Below are 23,107 nucleotides of genomic sequence, written 5' to 3' on the forward strand. Positions count from 1 at the left end.
AATGCAGTGGCAGGGTGATGGTGGGCAGGCAAATGAGAGCCTGCCTGCCATAGAAACGGTGTGTTTCCCAGCAGTGCATAAATAATGAGGTGGGTTTGGGATGATACAGTGTGAAAACCCGCCATCACGGCCGGCGGGTAAATTGGGTACATTGTTTTACCCATACGCTACCGCATTTAGTATAAATCTGGAAAAATTCCACCCAACACCTTGATTTTAAAAATCTCATTTTTTTACGGATCCCTCCATGGCCTCACCCCTCACTGTCTCTGTAATCTCCTCCAGCCCCACAACCCTCTGAGATCTCTGCGCCCATTTAATTCTGGCCTCGAGCAAGCTTGATTTTACTGTTGGTGGTCGCACCTTCAGTTGCCCAGGCCCTCACCTCCAGAATTCCCTCTATATCCGTCCTTCTCTCCACCACACTTTCTCCTTTTGGGACACTCCTTAAAACATACTTCTTTGACCAAGCTTCTAGTCATCTGACCTAATATCTCATGTGGCCTGATGTCACATTTTGTTTTTTAATGTTTTTGTGAAGTGCCTTAGGAGCTTTTATTAATTTAAGGTACTATATAAATAAGTTGTTGTTATTTTACTGAAGCCAAGATCCATAGGTGTGATAGAAAAACTAACACCCAACCACCTTCAGCTGCTTCATCAAAGACATTCCTTCCATCCTAAGGTCAGAAGTGGGGATGTTCACTGATGATTGCACAATGTTCAGCACCATTTGCGACTCCTCAGATACTGACGCAGTCCATGTCCAAATGCAGCAAGACCTGGACAATATCCAAACTTGGGGTGACAAGTGGCAAGTAACATTCATGCCACACAAGTGTCAGGCAATGACCATCTCCAACAAGAGAGAATCCAACCATCACCCTAGATGTTCAATGGCATTACCATCACTGAATCCCCCACTATCAACATCCTGGAGGTTACCATTGACCAGAAACTGAACTGGACTAGCCATATAAATACTGTGGTTACGAGAGCAGGTCAGAGGATAGGAATCATGCAATGAATAACTCACGTCCTGACTCCCCAAAGCCTGTCCACCATCTACAAGGCACAAGTCAGGAATGTGATGGAATACTCACCACTTGCCTGGATGAATGCAGCTCCTACAATACTGAAGAAGCTGAACACTATCCAGGACAAAGCAGTCCGCTTGATTGGCACCACATCCACAAGCATTCCCTCCCTCCACCACTAACGCACAGTAGCAGCAGTGTATACCGTCTACAAGATGCACTGCAGGAATTCACCAAGACTCCTTCGACAGCACCTTCCAAACCCACGATCGCTACCACCTAGAAGGACAAGGGCAGTAGATAGATGGCAACACCACCACCTGGAAGTTCCCCTCCAAGTCACTCACCATCCTTATTTGGAAATATATCACCATTCCTTCACTGTCGCTGGGTCAAAATCCGGGAACTCCCTTCCTAACAGCACTGTGGGTGTACCTACACCACATGGACTGCAGCGGTTCAAGAAGGCAGCTCACCAGCACCTTCTCAAGGGCAACTAGGGATGGGCAATAAATGCTGGCCCAGCCAGCGAAACCCATATCCCGTGAATGAATAAAAAATGAATAAAAGAACCTCAGCCCAATTCTATGTTGATTGGGTGTTTAAAGGGGGGAACAGATGTTGCAGCAGCAATGCTAAAAGATTATCTTCCATTTTACATTGGGTTCAGTAAAAAGAAAATCTTTGTCATTAAAACAGAAAATGCTGGAAGCACTCAGCAGATCAGGCACCATCTGTGATGACAGAAACCAAGTTAACTTTTCAGTTCGATGACCTTTAGGTCAAATGGCCTTTGTTTCTATCTTCACAGATGCTGCCTGACCTGCTGAGTACTTCCAGCATTTTCCTGCTTTCATTTCAGATTTCCAGCATCCACAGTATTTTCCTTTTGACTTAACCTTTGTCTTTTATTTAAACTCACAATGTTGTGAACACACTATACACATTTTAGAAGGCTTAAACTTCATATTCAAGATACAACAGACTAAAAATTTCAAATCACTCATAATTCAAGTCAGTCTCATTAATTTATTTTTCTAAATAAATTTCAAACAGATTTTAAGAATAAACAAAGTTCTATCTGATAAAATGTGTTTACATCACAACAATCCGTTAGATATTATTTAAATTCTATGAGTAGAATGACCTGATAATTCAAATGAAGCTGCAAATGATTGTGCCACAAGTGTAACACATTCAAAATTGGTTCACATATATATTTGTTTATACTGAAAATGGTTCAGGTAAAGAATTGCATGTAGTTAAAGGGATAAAGAAGTTAAACATTGAGTTTAATAATGATATATATTGCTTTGCACATTTGTTATTGTGCCAATGGAAATAACAGAACATTGTTGTGTGTCCAAGTGTATTTATACTTGCAATAATCTCTTAGAAAGAATTTTCAAAGAGCAGACCATTATGGTAATAGAATGCATTGTTGGTGTAACATGACACAAACAAAGTGAGTTACAATAAAAGGTCACCATAAAGAGCATGTTTTGGAATTATAAGGCATTCATCATATAAGAAAGTGAGGCGAGACCTGGTGGGTCTTCACTTGGTGCTTGTGTGACATGCAAATCTCTTTTCAGGAAGCAATAAAAGTTTACCCAAGATCTTTCTTTGGGGAAGAATAGCAGCATAAAATAATTAGATTAAAAGTATTCCCCAACCTCGAGTTTGCACCGCATAATTCTATCATGTTAAATTCAGCACCAAGAATTTGATTTGAATATTCAGTATTAGAAATAACACAAGTAATTTGAAATGATTAGAAACTATTTTAGCTGAATAAATTATGTGAATGTGACATTAAATTGTAAATATTAAAATCCTAACAATACACATTTACATCTTGTTTGCCTCTCCAGTACCTTTGCTACACTGATTGAAGAGCTTCAATCCACTATGAACCCACATTCCAAAACCCTTAGCTGAAATCCCTGCATGGTAGACATGTGCCTTAAATTACACTGCATTTACCCAAATTGAAGAATGTGTGTCACACATGGGTTTATTCCCCAAATGCATCTAAATTTAAAAATATCTATCTTCCTGATATTTTTCCATCATCACTAACCCGTGGAATTATTCTTTGATTGCCTTCATCAAACTTATTTATGACGATGAGAGCAATGCTCCTAATACAGGTCTCTAATTAACACCTTCCAGTATACTTCGTACATCTCTTGTGAAACAGGCTGGCTATACTTCCCACATAATATAAATTATGCTGAAATACACCATCATATTGTTTTTACAAAAGACAGAATAATGGGAAAACAATAGATCTTTTTTCATTTTTTCCTTGCACCAAACTTTTTCCTGGAAGACAACAGGAGGATGATTTTCATTTGCAGTGCTATGCAGATAGATGATGAGCAAGTACCTGTGTCCTTTTTAGTTCAAAATTCTTCTGACAAAATGGACAGCGAGCTACCAGTGCAAAATGTGCTCCCCATCTGAAATAGTAAGTAGACTTAAAAATCACCCCTAAGGTATCTTTAAAATAGATAGATCCTGTTATCAAATAAAATGTTCTCCTGTGGTAGTCACAGTGCTCTATGATTTGCAGAGCCTGCCTCTATTGCTGAACTGAAGCTTCATGCCCATTTCCAAAAACTGACTCTTGGTGGATGAAGGGGCTGTCCCATCTTCAGACTAAAGAAGCTGCACAACACAGCATGTAAAATTTTAATAAAATACCAGAACGGATTAAATCCAGCATAAGTAAAACTTCAACCAATTTGAAAGGAAGGTGATGCCAAAGATTTTTAAATTGAAATTGACAAATTATGAAAAATATTTTGAGAGCTTTTACCACAATGAGGGTTAAACTGATAGATCACATGATTCAGGGTCTATAAATATCAGTGGGACACTGGATTAATCATTTCTACATGACCATATGGGCCTAACTTAAGGCATGCGGAGCATAAAAAATAAAGGAAAAAGATTCAAAGTTCTACAAATCCACAAACATTATGTGCATATCGATCAATGGTATTGTACATATCCATCAATAGTATGTACATATCTGTCCACGTTACCAAAAGGTGCAAACTAAAAATAAAAATTTCAATCATTATTTTAAATTGCCCAATATACAGAATTGACACATTTAATGCATACAATATATGTTTCTGGTCACCATTACCAAGATGTACTATCCATTGCATAATGTTTTATTCCTATTGAAGTACAATACAATTCATCAATCTTCAATACAAAAAGTTCTGGTGAAAGTCCAAATGAAACATTTGAGGCGTTGATAATCCAATCAAACCCAATTCATTGTACTCATATTTTCTCCAGCAATTGCTTTTCAATTATTTAACTTTAGTTGCAGGCTTTTTCCACTGCCTCACAAAGTAACTTCAGTCCGGCAGTCTGTTTGTTCCTTCTTAGTCTAAAAAATATCATTTTTCAGTCTGCACTATTTTACTCCCCAATACTATAATCAGTTTCAGTAATGCTCCAAAAGGCAGGTAGATGTAACAAATAGTGGCATTGTCCATCACCCACCAAATCAAAGCTTCCTTTGTCTATTTTTGTGTACATTCATGTTTTTCACATTATCAGTACTTGCAAAATACTTCTAATGTTTCCACTAGCCTCTTCATTTTTAAAAAGAGATACATATAGTTCAATTCAGCTTGATGAATTTGCAGGCATGAGAATGCTTCTATGGCTTTAGTTGGTTAATAAAAAGATGTCTTTTATCTTTGCTGATAAAACTAAGACTGAATGCTGGAAATCTGAAATAAAAACAGAAAATGCTGGAAATATACTGCAGGTCAGTTAACATCTGAGAAGATAAAGACATGTTACAATGTTTTGGGTGCATACCCTTGATCAGAACTGCTGTTTCATTTTTATTTTAATCTCCATCAGGTTATCATTGAACATTGTGAAAAATATAAACCTGAAAACTACAACTTACACACAAGATGTCGGATAAATAGTATCTTCGGTCCTGGAAAATATAACTCCTATCTTAAAGATAGTTTGCCACCATGCAAAACATTGTGGTTCTTAAAAAGAACGAAGTTAAATCATTTTGCATTGCTAAGATAGGTGTATTATCTGGACATTATAAAATCGGTCCAACTTACAGAATTTTTTTGTAAACAATTAACAATACATTTTCTGAGGAAGTGTTTTCTTTCGTTTTGCTAAACAATGTATATTGAGGCTTCTGTTAAAAAAGAACAGAAGCTTATGGACTATAAATCAGTAGAATACTGATGAGAAAGGCACCACTGACTGCACTACCTGAGAAAGGTAAGGTCAGTTAAACACTTGCGTACAAGCTTTTGTGCAAATCCATAATACAGTTTTTGGCCCCTATGCAAATTAACTTTTTTTTGCACATACTTATGAAGCACACAAACAGGAAGTGGGAAAAAGTACAAAATTTATCAGAATAAATGGATTTTTGCTAATGTGATTCCAGTGTTGACAGAATAGTTACAATTCTCTCAATGTCATCTTTGCCACCTAGATCATGCTTAATTCCAACATTTACAGCCATGGCAGAGCATACTACCTATCAAGATGAGTATCAGGGACGTTCTATTCAATCCATGGAACTATAATCAGGCATTCGAATGAGCAGAAATTGTAGGCAGCAGTCAAAACTGCAACATTAATACAGCTCTACTGATAACCAACTGCAGCAGATCATACCATCACCTCTGAACCATAACCAGGCACCTAACAGCCAGACAGTGGAAGCAATAGCCAACACTGAACATTAATAAATCCCAACCCAACTCCATAACGTTCTGCTCCGGCACAGAATGGTAGCTAAATACTCAGACACACCTATAAACCTGATAAGTTTGCCAAAATTGTTACAATTGAAACAAGTATAATGGAATTGAAAGAAAATGGTGTTTGGATTAGAGATGCAATATCTTGGACTCCACTGCACAAAGAGCAATTTAAAATGAAGGCTTGTTCTATGGATTAACACTAAAAATGACTCATTTGAAACATTAGAGATAATGTTTGTCTTTTTTTTAAAACGATATCACTCTGATGATAATATATGTAACAAAACAGTTGAGTAATTTGGATAAAATAATCAAATGCTTAATTCCATTACTTCAAAGGAGTGCAAGAAAATGAACTCTAAGGATTCAGGAGCTCATTTACTTTCTCAAAAACATTCTTTCCAATAATTCTTTTGTAAAAATTATATTCTGCAAGAATGTAAAGTAGAATGTCAGAGAGTAATAACAGAATAAACACACCTTTCTAATCATAGTACAACATAAAGGCAAAAGAAAAGTCATCTTAAATAATTTTTGGACAAAATGCAAAGGGTTCAATAGAAAATGCTCTGAAATAACCCTGATGTGAAGCATTTAAGTCATTAGCTTCACATCCCTATCCTTTAGTTTGCATCCTAGTGTGGATTCCAGCCTACTTGACATATGTATAATGAATTTAATTGGGTCTCAACTTGTTCCTGGTGAAACTTCCTTTCCCAGGAACAAACAACATACCTCATGCACCAACTAATGCACTAAAAGGCCTTGCATCGAATATTACATTACTGCTAAACAAACCCTGCTAAGTTACAAATCAAATTTGTATTGAAAATAAACATTTGAACTGAGCAAACTTATACCATCAAACTTATTAGAAATAGGAGGCTTTACCAATTAATCCTCCTGCTTTGGCAAAATCAGAATTCACATGCTTTGTGCTGATATATTCATTGGAAGTACAGATTATGACCTTAATAATTCCTAATGCATTTAGCAATACATCATCACCAGTCAGCATAACCAACAAATACTGTATTAATCATTTCATTAGAATCAACCATTCAATAGCAGGTCATTTGCTGATTACCTCTTCAGCAGCAATAGGTTCTGCACTGCAGTAGCTAACTTGCCAGAGCTGAGATGCTGTCTTTTATTTCAATATGTTCTGCTCACTGAAGATTTAGAGTGTTTGTATTAATAATGGATCATCCTCAAACTATGATCTTAGAATCTACATGTCCCGTATGTGCTCAAGAGTGACAAGATTACTATTATTGTATAATTATACGGCCAACAGTTGAATGAAATGCTATCTTGTAAGAAACATTTTTGGAAAGCTGATTTGGGCTTCTTCATTCCCTGGAAGAGGTCCTTAAAGTAACCAGCATAAATTCTGGAATTCTGATTAAATTAAAAAATAACAGCTGGAAACATTTCAGTTTACAGAGCTGTTAGGTTCTCGTGTAAGGGACCTCAGCTATTTAGTTAGATTCATCCTATAATGGCATGGGTTGATCAGCTATGCAGAGACATTTACATCCCTGAGTGAGATGGGGTTTGACGCATCTGATGGTTTATCTTCAAGCAGTGTCATAACAGCAGCAGGGTTAGCACTGTGTGCAAAAATCTGTTGGATTGCTCTCCTCAAGTTCACATGAAGTCTGTTTTGAGTCAGGTAAAAGGTCTCCATGGCAATGGCCTTCATGGTTCCAGCACATAGATCCTCATACAAAGGACCAGTGTACATTCGTGAGGTCTGGAAGAGATGCAATGTGAGAAGTTAGAAGGCTTCCTGGCTCTCAAAGGCAATAAATAGGACACATTACAAAAAGGTTTTCCCTTTGAATATAAAAGCAGCTCACAAGATTAATTTAAATACTTCAATATGCTTTCTATTTCATTGTCCAACATTTAGTTTGATGAATCCTGTATAAAGATTGTCTGGTGACCCTTGAAGTAGTTTTAAGAAGCCTCTTAAAGGGACAGGCAGGTAGGGAGGCCCAGCTGTTTAGGAAGAGAATTCAAGACTATGTGTCCTAGGTGGCTGAAAACATAGCTACTAACAGTGAAAAATAAGAGCAAGCGAGATACATCATGCCAGAGTTGAAGGTGTTTTGTGCAACACTGCACCCAACTTCAGCCCATTATTGATGGGAATGACTGCAATCATCTGGGCTTCACTCCTCCACCTCCCACTCAGTTCTCAAACTGGACATTGTAAAGTAGAGCTTGACTACTTGTTTTGCAGTCTGCATATAGAAAAACACCATTGTTGTTGAGCTAAATGCTTTTTAAAAGTGTTTTATATGGTCATAAGTACCTTCAATAGTTTAATTACTGTATTCTTATTTCATTAAGTTTCATTAGTCAATCTTTAATGTTCAGCATTTTAGGTATCTTACATGGTTTTCCAGGAATCGTCGCACTTTGTAGAAATCTGGTAAATAATTATTTCTGACTACAATCTGTAACCATCTAATCCTTATTTCAGCATTCATTGAGTCAAGCAGCGCAGAGTAACTCTTCGATAGCTTCATCATGGCTTCTGACAAGGCAAAAAATAGAAATTAGAAATTCAAGTGTTGTTGAATCTCCACTCGACCAGGCGAGTGCAGAGTAATCCATTACACTCCTGATTTGTGCTTTATAGATGTTGGACAGGCTTTGTGGAGTTAGGAGGCAAGTTACTTGCCACAGGATTCCTAGCCTCTGACCTGCTCTTGTAGCCACACTATTTATATGGCTAATCCAGTTCAGTTTCCGGTCAACAATAACCCCAGGATGTTGATAGTGGGGGATTCAGTGAGGGTAATACCTTTGAATGTTAAGGGGTGATGGGTAGATTCTCTTTTGTTGGAGATGGTCATTGTTGAGCACTTGTGTGACATGAATGTTACTTGCCACTTGTCAGCCCAAGTCTGGATATTGTCCAGGTTTTATTGCCTTTGGATATGGACTGCTTCAGTATCTGAGGAGTCATGAATGGTGCTGAACATTGTGCAATCATCAGTAAACATCCCCACCTTATGATGGAAGGAAGGTCATTGATGAAGCAACTGAAGATGGTTGGGCTGAGGACACTACCCTGAGGAACTCCTGCAGTGATGTTCTGGAACTGAGATGATTGACCTCCAACAACCACAACCATATTCCTTTGTGCTACTTTCCAACCAGCAGAGAGTCTTCCCCCTTGATTCCCATTGACTCCAGTTTTGCTAGCCTCTCTGATGCCACACTCGGTCAAATGCTGCCTTGATCTCAAAGGCAGTCACTCCCACCTCACCTCAGGAGTTCAAATCTTTTGTCCATGTTTGGACCAAGGCTATAATGAGGTCAGGCACTTAGTGACCCTGGCAGAACCCAAACTGAGCATCAGTGAGCAGGTTATTGCTAACCAAGTGCCTCTTGATAACACTGTAGATGGCCCCTTCCATCACTTGGAACCATAGAAAAGCTACAGCAAAGAAGGAGGCCAGTCAGCCCATCTTGTCCATGCCAGTCCAAAGACACCCAGGTGCCCTTTCTAATCCCACCTTCCTGCACCAGGCCCATAGCCCTGCAGCTTACAGCACTTAAGGTGCACATCCAGGTACTTTTTAAAAGAGTTTAGAGTTTCTGCCCCTACCACCAACTTGGGCAGCAAATTGCAGACGCCCACTAACCCCTGCATAAAAAAAGTTCTTCCTCATGTCCCCCCCCTTACACCTTTTGCCACTTAGCTTGAATCTATGTTCCCTGGTTCTAGAATTCTCCACCAAGGGAAACAATTTTATCCTGTCCTCTCTATCTATTCCCATCATAATTTTGTACACCTCAAATAAGTCACCTCTCAGCCTTCTTTGTTCTAAGGAAAATAACCCCAACCTATCCAATCTCTCCTCGTAGCTACACTTTTCTAACCCTGGCAACATTCTCATCTGCACTTTCTCCAGAGCTATTATGTCCTTCCTGTAATGTGGTAACCAGAACTACACACAATACTCCAGTTGTGGCCTCACCGGTGTTTTATATAATTCCAACATTATATCCTTATTTTTATATTCTATACCTCTGCCAATGAAGGACAGCATTCCACCTGCCTTCTTTACAACTTTGTCTACTTGAACTGCTGCCTTCAGGGACCTGTGTATTTATACGCCAAGACTCTCACTTCACCTATCCCTCTTAGTATATTCCCATTTAATCCCTGCAACTGTTTGACCTCCATAAATGTATGACTTCAAACTTCTCTATGCTAAAATCCATCTGCCACTTTACCGCCCACTCCAACAACCCATCTATATTGTTTTGGAGATTATTGCTATCCTCTACACTATCCACTACTCGGCCAATCTTTGTGTCATCTGCAAATTTCCCAATCTTGCCCCCAATGTTCACATCCAAATCGTTAATATATAACACAAACAGCAAGGGTCCCAACACCGAGCCCTGTGGAACACCACTTGAGACCACTCTCTATTCGCAAGGGTATCCATCAACCATTACCATTTGTTTCCTGTTACAAAGCCAACCTTTTATCCAGTTTGTCACATTACCTTGAATCCCATGGGCTTTTACTTTCCTGACCAATCTGCCATGTGGGACCTTGTCAAATGCCTTGCTAAAATCCATGTACACAACATCCACTGCACTACCTTCGTCAACCCTTCTTGTCACTTCCTCAAAGAATTCAATCAAATTTGTGAGGCAAGACCTTCCTTTAACAAATCCATGCTGCCCATCCCTGACTAGTCCATGCCTTTCCACATGACAGTTAATCCTATCTCTCAGGATTGATTCTACTAATTTGCTCACCACCGATGTAAGACTAACTGGCCTATAATTGTTTGGCATTTCCTTTGATCCCTTTTTAAACAATGGAACTACGTTTGCATTTCTCCAGTCCTCCGGTACCTCCCCTGTATCTAGTGAAGATTGGAAAATCATCCTCAGAGCATCTACTATCTCCTCCAACTTCCTTCAGCAGCCTCGGAAACAATCCATCTGGCCCTGGTGACTTATCAACTTTCAAGGATTTCAACCCTTCCAGTACTTCCTCTCTCTTTATGACCATCCCGTCCAATATCTAACAGTGTTCCTCCTGGACTACTATATCTACATCCTCCCTTTCCTTTGTAAACATGAAGACAAAATATTCATTCAAAACCCTTCCCACAGCCTCTGCATCTACACACAAGTTTCCACCTTCATCTCTGATAGGTCCCACTTTTTCCTTAACTAACCTTTCAGCATTAATGTATTGGTAAAACTTTTTGGGTTATCTTTAACTTTACTTGCTAATCTTTTTTCATGCCCTCTCTTTGATTTCCTTATTTCCTTTTTTACTTCATCCCTGCACTTCCTATATTTGTCTAGGCTATCTGCAGTGCTTAGTTCTTAGTGCCTATGGTATGCTTTCTTTTTCTGTTTGATCTTCCCCTGTATTCCTCTAGACAACCAGGGGGTCTAGATTTGGCAGTACCATTCTAATTTTTGTAGGGGACATGTCTACTTTGTACAATTAGGATCTCGCTTTTTAGTGCTTCCCACTGGTTTTCCATTGTTATATCCTCCAGCAGTGCTTTCCAGTCCACCTCAGCCAAGTCCCTTCTCATTTCTGCAAAAATGGCCTTCCCCCAGTTCAAGACTTTTACTTCTGCCCTATCTCTGTCCTTTTCCATGGTAATACTAAATCTAACTGAATTGTGATCACTGTCCCCGATATGGTTGCCAACTGTCACTTTGCCCACTTGCCCTTCTTCGTTCCCCAAAACTAGGTCTAGAATTGCATCTCCTCTCGTTGGATTTGTCACTAATTGGTTGAAAAAATTTTCCTGGATACACTGCGTGAATTTTTCTCCCTCAGTACCCTTTATATTGTTTGAATCCCGATTGATATTAGGATAGTTGAAGTCTCCAACTATTATTGCCCTCTTGTTCTTACAAGCAGAAATTTGCCTACATATTTGTTCTACTATCTCCCTTTCACTATTTGGGGGTTTGTAGTATACTCCCAGTAGTGTGACTGCTCCTTTTTTATTTCTAAGCTCAATCCATAAAGCCTCGTTTGTTGACCCATTTAGTATATCATCCCTTCTCACAACTGGAATTGATTCTTTAACCATTAGTGCTACCCCACCTCTTTTATCTCCCACTCTATCATGTCTGAAGACTCTATAACCAGGGAAATTAAGCTGCCAGTTTTGTCCCTCCTTTAGCCAGGTCCCCGTTAAAGCAATGACATCCTGCTGCCATGTGTCTATCTGTGCCCTTAACTCTTCTACCTTGTTTGTAATACTCCTTGCAATGAAGTATAAACAGTTTGACCCCGTCAATTTCCCTTGCTGGACACTTTTTGAACTTTGCTTCTTCCGTAACTCCAATGTCCCTAGCTAATGTTCTACCTCCATTTTTCTGATCTGAATCTGGCCTATCTGATCTGACTCCTGGGATTCCATCCCCCTGCCACACTAGCCTAAATACTCCCCAACAGAACTAGCAAAAGCCCCCACAAGGACACTGATCCCAGCTCTGCCTGGGTGCAGGTCGTCCGGTTTGTACAGGTCCCACCTTCCCCAGAACCGGTCCCAGTGCCTCAAGAATCTTAATCCCTCCTGGCTCCACCATCTCTCCAGCCACGTGTTCATTTGGTCTATCCTCTTAATCCTGCTCTCGCTAGCACGTGGAACTGGGAGTAATCCTGAGATTACTACATTTGAGGTCCTGCATTTTAATTTATCTCCAAACTTCCTGTACTGAGCTTGCAGGTCCTCATCTCTTAGTTTACCTATGTCATTGGTACCAATGTGTAGCACGATCACTAGCTGTTTACCTTCCCTCCCCAGAATGTCCTGCAGCCGCTCTGTAACATCTGGACCCTGGCACCAGGGAGGCAACATACCATCCTTGATTCATGTTTGGGGCCACAGAAGCATCTGTCTGTGCCCCTAACTATTGAAACCCCTATCACTAAAGTCCTGCCACTTGTTTTCCCCCCACCCCTCGGAGCAGCAGAGCCACCCACAGTGCCATGACCTTGGTTGTTGCTGCTTTTCTCTGAGAAGCCATCCCCCCAACAGTATCCAAAGCAGTGTATCTGTTAGAGAGGGGGATGATCACAAGGGACTCCTGTACTACCTTCCTGAGTCTTTCACTGTTCTGATGGTCACCCATTCCCTTTCTGCCTGTGTAATCTTCACCTGTGGTGTGACCACCTCGCTAAACATCGCAGTTGCTCCACAATGAGTCCACCTGCAGCTCCAGCTCTGAAATCCAGTTAGCTAGAAGCTGCATTTGGACACACCTTCTACACACATGGTCACCAGAGATGCTGGAAGCATCCCTCATTTCCCACATCCTGCAGGAGGAGCATATCACAGGTCTGAGTTCTCCTGCCAAGACATCCCTCTCGATTAAGCTAGTTACTCCCTTAAAAAAAAACGCTAGCTCGGGGCCTTATTTATGTTAGCTAGGAACTTTGTTTCTTGACTAATTATACTTGTACAGTACTATATACGTTTAAAAAAAATTTTTTAGCTCCTACCCAGTATTAAGCAATGAATTACTTTAATAGATTGCAAAAAAAAACTCACCAGGATTTACTCACCAATCAGCTGTTTTTTTTTAAAATCCACTTTCAGAAGAGTGTCCCTCGCAGGTCTGGTGCACTTCTGAAGGTCATACCTCTCCCTCTCTTTTTTTTTGGTTTGAGGAGGAGGGAGGGATGGAAACACTACAGCAATGTAATGTTTGGGCTATTCCGTTGTTTGACAGTGGGCCCTCCTTGGTCCCCTTCTGAGTTGCGGTGACTGCGCTGACTTCTCCCAGAATGCTTCTCAGTCACTTCTCACTACCGCCTTCTGATTATCAAGAGTAAACTGATGGGGTGATAATTGGCCAGGATGGATTTGTCCTGCTTTGTGTGTACAGGACATAGCTGGACAATTTTCCACATTGCCGGGTAGATGCCAGTGTTGTAACTGTACTGAACAGCTTGGCTACGGGTGCGGCAATGGAGCACAAGTCTACAGTACTATTACTAGAATATTGTCAAGGCCCAGAGCCTTTGCAGTGTCCAGTGCCTTCAGCAGTTTCTTTATATCATGTGGAGTGAATCGAATTGGCTGAAAACTGGCATCTGCTGGGGACCTTCTCGGTCCAACCTTCTTCAGCTGCTTCATCAAAGACATTTTCTCTATAATGAGGTCATAAGTGGGAGTGTTCGCTGATGATTGCACAATCTTTACTACCATTTGCAACTCCTCAGATACAGAAGCAGTCCGTGCCCACAATGTGCAAGACCTGAACAGCATTCAGGCTTGGACTTGACCAGTGGCAAGTAACATTTGCACCAGACAAGTGTCAGGCAATGACGACCTCCCCTTGATGCTCGATGGCATTACCATCACTGAATCTCCCACAATTTGGCACTTACCATTGACCAGAAACTTAACTGGATCAGCTATATAAATACTGTGACTACAAGAGCAGGTCGAAGACTGGGAATTCTGACTCACCTCCTGACTCCCAGCGTCTGCCCACTATCTACAAGGCACAAAGCAGAAGTGTGATGGAATATTCTCCACATGCCTGAATGAGTGCAGCTCCAGCAACACTCAAGAAGCTCAACACCATCCAAGAGAAAGCAGCCCACTTTATCGGCACCCTATTAACAACCAGAAATATTCACTCCCTCCAGCACCAGCGCACAGTGGCAGCAGTGTGCACCATCTCTAAGATGCACTACAGTGACTCGCCAAGCCTCCTTCAACTGCACCTTCTAAACCCACGATCTCTACCACCTAGAAGGACAAGGGCAACAGACACATGAGAACACCACCTGCATCTTTCTTTCCAAGCCGCACATCATCCTGACTTGGAACCATATTGCTGTTCCATCACTGTTGCTGGGCCAAAGACCTGGGACTTCTTTCCTAACAGCACTATGGTTGTACCTACACCTGATGGACTGCAGTGACTCAAGAAGGCAACTCACCACCAACCTTCTAATGTGCAATTAGGGATGAGCACCAAATACTGGCCTTGCCAGAGATGCTCACATCCCATAAACAAAAAAAAGGTGAGGGTTCCACTGTATAGGACAACTTGTGAGGATTACATAAGATCAGTAGCAAGATGCAGGCTCGAAAATTGAAAATTAACGAACAGCATTTGTGCATTCAAAATAATGGCAAATTAATTAGCTTATTAAAAAAAAACTGCCTTGTTTTCATTTCGGTGGTCCATCTACAATCGTGATAGCTACCTGCCTCTGGATAACCTGTGGTTCAGTACCAGACTTCAACTGCTTTCACTTTTTGCACAATGTTCCACTATCCTACCCAATAACTTTCTGAACAAGCACATGGAGATTGTTCCCATCTTATTCTGTTCAATTAATACAATATCTAGAAAAGACTGTCTTATACAAAGTTTACGATAAGGTGAAGGTTATGCCATATAGGGATTATTTTAAAGATTTTATGGAAATTTGACTTTTGTTTTTCTACTCCAAACCAACATCCTTGCTTTTCAAGAAACTTGGCTTAAATCTATAATTTATATCTTGAACAGTTTCTATCTCAGAAAGTATAGTAACCGGTCTAAGAAGGAATCATAGTAATAGCGCCATGTGCATGAAAGGATCCCCCTTGAATTCTTTCTCAGCATGACTCCCAAATATAAAGGATTTCTTAGAAACTAACCAAGTAGAAACCCACAATTTTTACTTAACGCCATCTTTAAATTGCAGGTTATTTTTTATTTGCTTAGTGTTAATAAGAGTAACTTCACAGTAAAAAAAAATTTGCTAGTTGATGTCCACCCAGAGGGTGGTGGGAATCTGGAACTCACTGCCTGAAAGGGTGGTAGAGGCAGAAACCCTCATAACATTTAAGAAGTATTTGGATGTGCATTTGCAATGCCATGGCATACAAGGCTATGGGCCTAGTGCTGGAAAACGGAATTAGAAAAGTTAGGTACTTGTATGACTTGTATGACTGCAGACTTGACGGGCCGAAGGGCCTTTTTCTGTGCTGTAGACTTCCATGCCTATGACTATGACTCTACGTCCACATATTGAAGCGTGTTTACTTGCTAAGACCACCTTCACAACAGTCAGCGTCAGCCTCACCCAGCAGCCCAAAACCCTTTGGGCCAATGGTCAGCAATAACTATTAAAGGATGGGTGTTCTTATTTAACATTTATGTTAATCCTCAAAATAACAGGGTTCAAAACATTTATTGTTGATGTTCACAGAAATTAAGCATGCAGTAATAACTAGTGGTAATAAATAAACATTTAACAGCAACACTTATGGCAAAACATAGTGGGGGTTGCATATAGACCCCCAAACTGTAGTGGTGATGTTGGGAATGGCATTAAACAGGAAATTAGAGACACATGCAATAAAGGAACATCTGTAATTATGGGTGACTTGAATCTGCATATAGATTGGGCAGATCAAATTAGTAACAATATTATTGAGGAGGAATTCCCGGAGGGTACGGTTTTGTGGATTAATATGTTGAGGAACCAAACAGAGAACAGGCCATCCTAGACTGGGTGTTGTGTAATGAGAAAGGAATAATTGGCAATCTAGTTGTGCGAGGCCCCTTGGGGATGAGCGACCATTATATGATAGAATTCTTCATCAAGATGGAGGGTGACGTAGTTGATTCTGAGACTAGGGTCCTGAATCTTAATAAAGGAAGTTACGATGGTATGAGGCGCGAGTTGGCTATGATGGATTGGGAAACATTACTTAAAGGGATGACGGTGGATAGGCAATGGCAAACATTCAAAGAATGCATGGGTGAACTGCAACAATTGTTTATTCCTGTCTGGCGCAAAAGTAAAACAGGAAAGATGGCAAAACCATGGCTTACAAGGGAAATTAAAGATAGTATTAAATCCAGGGAAGAGGCATATAAATTGGCCAGAAAAAACAACAGACCTGGGGATTGGGAGCAGTTTAGAATTCAGCAAAGGAAGATCAAGGGATTGATTAAGAAGAGTAAAATAGAGCTCAAGAGTAAGCTTGCGGGGAACATAAAAACTGACTATAAAAGCTTTTATAGGTATATGAAGAGAAAAAGATTGGTGAAGACAAATGTAGGTCCCTTACAGTCAGAAACAAGGGAATTTATAATGGGGAACAGAGAAATGGCTGACCAACTAAATACATACTTTGGTTCTGTCTTCACAAAGGAGGACACAAATAACATACCAGAAATGTTGGGGAACACAGGGTTTAGTGACAGGGAGGAACTGAAAGAAATCACTATTAGTAGGGAAATGGTTTTGGAGAAATTGATGGGATTGAAGGCCGATAAATCCCCAGGGCCTGATAGTCTATATCCCAGAATACTTAAGGAAGTGGCCCTAGAAATAGTGGATGGTCATCTTCTGAGATTCTATAGACTCTGGAACAGTTCCTACAGATTGGAGGGTAGCTAATGTAACCCCACTATTTAAAAAGAGAAGTAGAGAGAAAACAGAGAATTATAGACCAGTCAGCCTGATGTTGGTAGTGGGGAAAATTCTAGAGTCCATTTTAAAAGATTTAATAGCTGAGCACTTGGAAAGCTGTGGCAGAATTGAACAGAGTCAGCATGGATTTACGAAAGGGAAATCATGCTTGACAAATCTACTGGAATTTTTCGAAGATGTAACTAGTAAAGTTGATGAGGGGGAGCCAGTGGATGTGGTTTATTTGGACTTTCAGAAGGCTTTCGACAAGGTCCCACATAAGGAGATTAGCATGTAAAATTAAAGCGCATGGGATTGGGGGTAGTGTATTGAGGTGGATAGAAAACTGGTTGGCAGACAGGAAACAAAGAGTAGGAATAAACGGGTCTTTTTCCGAATGGCCGGCAGTGACTGGTGGGGTACCGCAGGGATCGGTGCTGGGACCCCAGCTATTCACAATATATATTAATCATTTAGATGAGGGAACTAAATGTAATATCTCTAAATTTGCAGATGACACAAAGCTGGGTGGGAGGGTGAACTGTGAGGATGATGCAGATATGCTTCAGTGTGATTTCGACCAGCTGAGTGGGCAAATGCATGGCAGATGCAGTATAATACGGATAAATGTGAGATTATCCACTTTGGTAGCAAAAACAGGAAGGCAGATTATTATCTGAATGGCTATAAATTGAGAGAGGGGAATGTGCAACGAGACCTGGGTGTCCTCGTACACCAGTCGCTGAAGGTAAGCATGCAGGTGCAGCAGGTGGTAAAGGCGGCAAATGGTATGTTGGCTTTCATAGCGAGAGGTTTCGAGTTCATGTCTTGCTGCAATTATGCAGGGCATTGGTGAGATCACACCTGGAATATTGTGTGCCGTTTTGGTCTCCTTATCTGAGGAAGGATGTTCTTGCTATAGAGGGAGTGCAGCGAAGGTTTACCTGACTGATTCCTGGGATGGCGGGACTAGCATATGAGGAGAAATTGAGTTGGTTGGGATTATATTCGCTGGAGTTCAGAAGAATGAGGGGAGATCTCATAGAAACCCATAGAATTCTAACAGCACTAGACAGGGTAGATGCAGGAAGGATGTTCCTGATGGTGGGGGAAGTCCACAATCAGGGGTCACAGTCTGAGGATACAGGGTAGACCATTTAGAACTGAGATGAGGAGAAATTTCTTCACCCAGAGAGTGGTGAGCCTGTGGAATTCGCTACCACAGAAAGTAGTTGAGGCCAAAACATTGTATGTATTCAAGAAGCAGTTAGATATAGCTCTTGGGGCGAAAGGGATCAAAGGATGTTGGGAGAAAGCCGGAGCAGACTACTGAGTTGGACAATCAGCCATGATCATAATGAATGGCAGAGCAGGCTCGAAGGGTCGAATGGCCTACTCCTGCTCCTATTTTCTATGTTTCTATGTTTAAAACCTTGAGAGTTCACTGGGAAATTCAAAACATGCTGAAGCTCTGAATTCCATGCACTTGGCAGGCCAAATTTTTAACTTTCGAGGAAGCTCTCCTAACACCTATTGTTATATCCCCTTTCACAACTAGTATGCGACAACTCACATACTTCATAGAATTACATAATCCCTTTCCCATGTCCCTCATTAACAACTGTAGTTTATAAATCAGTACAACTCTTGAAACTATTATAGTTTCACCACAACTGAACCATAATGTAAGTCAAATCAATAAACTGGAGACAGAGTGCTTAATGAACAAAAGCCCATACAGGTGACATTATCACAACTGCATTTCTTATGCATATGTTCTTGGAGTAGTTAATATACCCAAAATATATTTTTATCATACATGAATGTTAGGCCTTGAGAATAAATCAAAATTATAGCTTCTCAAATTGATGGCCAAATTATGTCTTTGCATAATATATTCCAGGAAAACATTTAATTGCCATAAAGATGTCACATACTCATGATTCACTGCAAAGCTGAAAGCTATTTGAGGCTGAAAGCTGCCTCTATTGTCAAAGGAAGCCTATTTTTTCACCACTGAATCTCTGATCAGCTAAACATTATCTATCACTGCCTGGTACAACTTTTCATTCTCACTGTCTAATTGGAAACTCTGCTCAAACACCCTTTTATCCAAAATGAAACCATTTACAGCACAGGAGGAGGCCATTTAGCCTATAGTGTCTGTGCCAGCCAAGATAGAGTGATCCAGCCTAATCCCGTGTTCCAGCTTTTGGTTCAATGCGCTGTAAGTTAAGGCGCTTTAAGTGCATAATCACCTGCGTTTTTAATGTGCTGAGGGTTACTGCCCCTGTCACTTTTTACTCTTCATTCATCTAACAGAAGCTCACTTAACAGGCAAAAGATAAAATTCCATTTTACTAAATGGTATGGAGGCTTTAAGACAGTTTAATTAACCCTTTTCTTTACAGTAATAAGCACACCTCTTGATATGATTTCAGTATCTATAGTGCTTGTACCTAAAATCCTACAGTTTACTTGGAGGGTTCTCTCAGTATTACTTTCTCCGCCCATTTGTCTAACTTAGCTTCTTGACAACATGTATATAATCTGGCTCTATAAATGGGAAGAACGAAATAATGTTTATGAACAACTGTTATCTCTTCCGTTTCTCTCCCCCAACAATGAATCTGCTGAACTGGCATGAACTAGAACCAGTCATTTCTTTATTATTCTTGCTATGGTAGATTGTTTTTGCAGTAAAATAATCAAGATCTGTGCCAAGACAACTGACTGTCAGGCCAATTAATCATAAAAGTGCACTCTTTGAGGTTGCGTTACTATTTTATCAATTTGCATTAATTGCACAAAAATGCACTTTTGCACTTTTCAAGTGAAAAAATCAATTTCCCTGATATTAAGGAAAAAATATCTACGACTATACAGAACATTAGTCATACCACATAACAAAGACCTCTACCAAAAACTCTTAATGTTACATATACCAGCAATAAGCAGTTTAAACACACTTCTCAAAAATGACATAAAAACAAAAAAACTGCGGATGCTGGAAATCCAAAACAAAAACAGAATTACCTGGAAAAACTCAGCAGGTCTGGCAGCATCGGCGGAGAAGAAAAGAGTTGACGTTTCGAGTCCTCATGACCCTTCAACAGAACTAGGTGAATCCAAGGAAGGGGTGAAATATAAGCTGGTTTAAGGGGTGTGTGTGTGTGTGTGTGTGTGTGTGTCTGTGTGTGTGTGTGTGTGTGTGTGTGTGTGTGTGTGTGGGGGGGGGGGGGGGGGGGGAGAGTGGAGGGGGGTGGTGTGGTTGTAGGGACAATATCCCTACAACCACATACTGCCTTCTCTGCTGAAGAATCAGTGGCCTTGAATAGAACAGGAAAAATATCCCTCCATTGTTAATTTAGACTCTTTAACACTAACCGGCCCTGGAGCAAATTTCTTCACTGTACAAACCCCATGAGGTGTGCAATAAATAGATCAGATTCACTATAGACCTTTTAGATTCATCACACAGAGGAGATGGGATTTACACTACAGCTTCCTACAATACCAATCAAGTCTCTAAAATTATGAAGTTCAAAATTATGTCTCTAAATAAGATTTACAAGTTGATACACTTTCCAATTGTAGTATTTCTACAGATCACTAAAATATTTATGAAAGCATGACCCTCTTTTAAAGCAAAATGAGCAAACTTCAAACAAAAACATTTATTTAAATGTGTGAACAGTAATCAAAGTATTTATATATAATGGTGAACTCTAAGAAAACCGTTAAACAAGTATGTTATCCTACCATGAGGCAGTGGAGATCTGTCCAGAAGTTTGTCTAACAGGTGGACTATTTGGAACGTTTTCCATTTGGAAATATCAATGTCTGTAATTCGGTTTCCATCAAGAGTTTCTGAACTCCACAGCTGGTAGAGAACTTCCACCGGTTTAATCAAACTAGATCCCTGAGACAAATCTGGCTCCAACAGCGGAGGTCCAGATGCATTCAGCCAACGCTCAAATTCTAGCCCTAAAAGCAGAGAAAGAACTCCAGATGAAATTAGTGTTTGATAAAATAAAATTCTTACATGAAATATGCAAATCATTTTCCAATATGGTGAAGAAAAACAAAGGTCATAGTGTGAGAAGATGAAAAAGTGATTCAGGCGAAGTGTACAGTTTATCTCAGCAATGCGTTCTGATGCACGAGTATTTAACAAGGTGATATGAAATTGAATACTTTTGACTGTCTTTCTATTGATAGTTAGAAACACTCAAATTAGAGAAAATAGGTTAGCTGAAAAATGTCTCTTATGACAAGCTCCAACCTAACCTTAGAATATGTTCCTGCTTCTACACACCAGTCTCATGATCTCTAGAGACAGTTGAATCATTTCCAATGAATGGTGAACTAGAGTAGTTTTGATCTGGCACTATTGTACCTACTAAAAACTTATTAATCTTTTCTATTTCAGTATCATCCCTTGCATAGAACATCGAAGTATGATTACACAGACTGTGCTATTTGAGAGAGTGGATTGCTTGTCTATTTATGTCAGTAATGGCACTGAGCAATGAAGCATGTGGAAACACATGGGTTCAATTTATAATCTCTTTGATCTTTGGGAATTACTCTATAAAGTTGCACAGTCTTTCATGCTGTTATCGGTTGTCCATAAATAAGGGGATGAAATTGCTTTTTTCAGCAAACAATGCATTAGTCATCTGCTTTACGTAACTATGGATAGCTGGTTGACTTCTGTTCCTGAGATCTCCAGTCTGAAATGATTCCGAAGCACAAAAATTCAAGCTGATTATGACCTTGACAGCTCCTGGCATTGCCATACCTGTGAAGAGAGTCCTGGTAGGACCATGCAGGAGAGGTGCATTCTGGCAGCACTTATAAATCACAGTACCTTTGGGCACTGCTCTTCTGACAACAAAGGTATTTCATCTCTGTAGGTTCATGTCTGTAGGTTCTGTCATGGTGGGGGGATACTTGCAGGGAGAGCTCTGATGCAAACTGACTACCTGGCAGCCCTCTGTTGGCCCACCTCTGCTACTCTAAATAACTACAGCAAGATAATTCCAATAGGAAAAAACCTAAGCGCCAAGAGGAAAACAAAAGCAGAAAAATGGCCTGACAATTTGGCAAACTTCTTAATGGGCTATTTGAACACTACTACTTCATACGACTCCATACCTAGCCACCCTGGGCATTGAGCTGATATGGGTCAGTAATAAAGGCTGCGTTGGACTGGTGAAAAATCTACGCATAATGTCACTTACATGCATCTGATGTATCTAACAAAACTTCTTGAATTCATCACAATTACTCACAAAACTGAACAGAATAAAAAATGGGCAGAGATTTGGGTAATGGATCACCACCTAATTGCCAGGTCAGTAATGCCAATTTTATGCCCATAAATTAGATGTCATCAATCAGATAATCAGACACTACAGCTTTGAAGCAGAACTGCTAACCTGGTATCACAAGTTGTCAAAGCAATGACCAAAGCTCAGACTAGGCACATTGGTTGTGTATGTTCATAGGAGTTTCTTCAAATAATATGTCCTAATAAACAGGGCATTCCACCTAAAGTTGTGAAGCAACATGTTTCAGAATAGCTTTTCCTCTAGCCCTGCAGCTTACAGCACTTAAGTTGCACATCCAGGTACTTTTTAAAAGAGTTTAGAGTTTCTAGCTCTACCACCAACTTGGGCAGCGAATCCCAGATACCCATTACCTTTTGCATAAAAAAGTTGTTCCTCATTAACCCCCTACACCTTCCGGCACTTATGTTGAATCTATGTCCCCTGGTTCTAGAATTCTCCACCAAGGGAAACAATTTTATCCTGTCCACTCTATCTATTTCCCTC

At 40.2% G+C, this 23,107-nt stretch overlaps 1 protein-coding gene across 1 annotated transcript in view; it reads right to left on the minus strand.

Annotated features, from left to right (window-relative positions):
- Positions 1-2,046: 2,046 nt before the first annotated feature.
- The window catches only part of rnpepl1 (arginyl aminopeptidase like 1), a 77,634-nt gene continuing 56,573 nt past the window's right edge, over positions 2,047-23,107 (minus strand). The window contains exons 9-11 of the mRNA XM_041178695.1: positions 21,030-21,254; positions 8,221-8,363; positions 2,047-7,574 (exon numbers count right to left, since the gene is read on the minus strand). Of these exons, the coding sequence (XP_041034629.1) occupies positions 7,338-7,574; positions 8,221-8,363; positions 21,030-21,254 (605 nt within the window). The 3' untranslated portion in view covers positions 2,047-7,337. The remainder of the gene's footprint in view (positions 7,575-8,220; positions 8,364-21,029; positions 21,255-23,107) is intronic.

Source organism: Carcharodon carcharias, chromosome 2 (assembly GCF_017639515.1).
Source record: "Carcharodon carcharias isolate sCarCar2 chromosome 2, sCarCar2.pri, whole genome shotgun sequence".
In the NCBI taxonomy this organism is placed as follows: Eukaryota; Metazoa; Chordata; class Chondrichthyes; order Lamniformes; family Lamnidae; genus Carcharodon; species Carcharodon carcharias.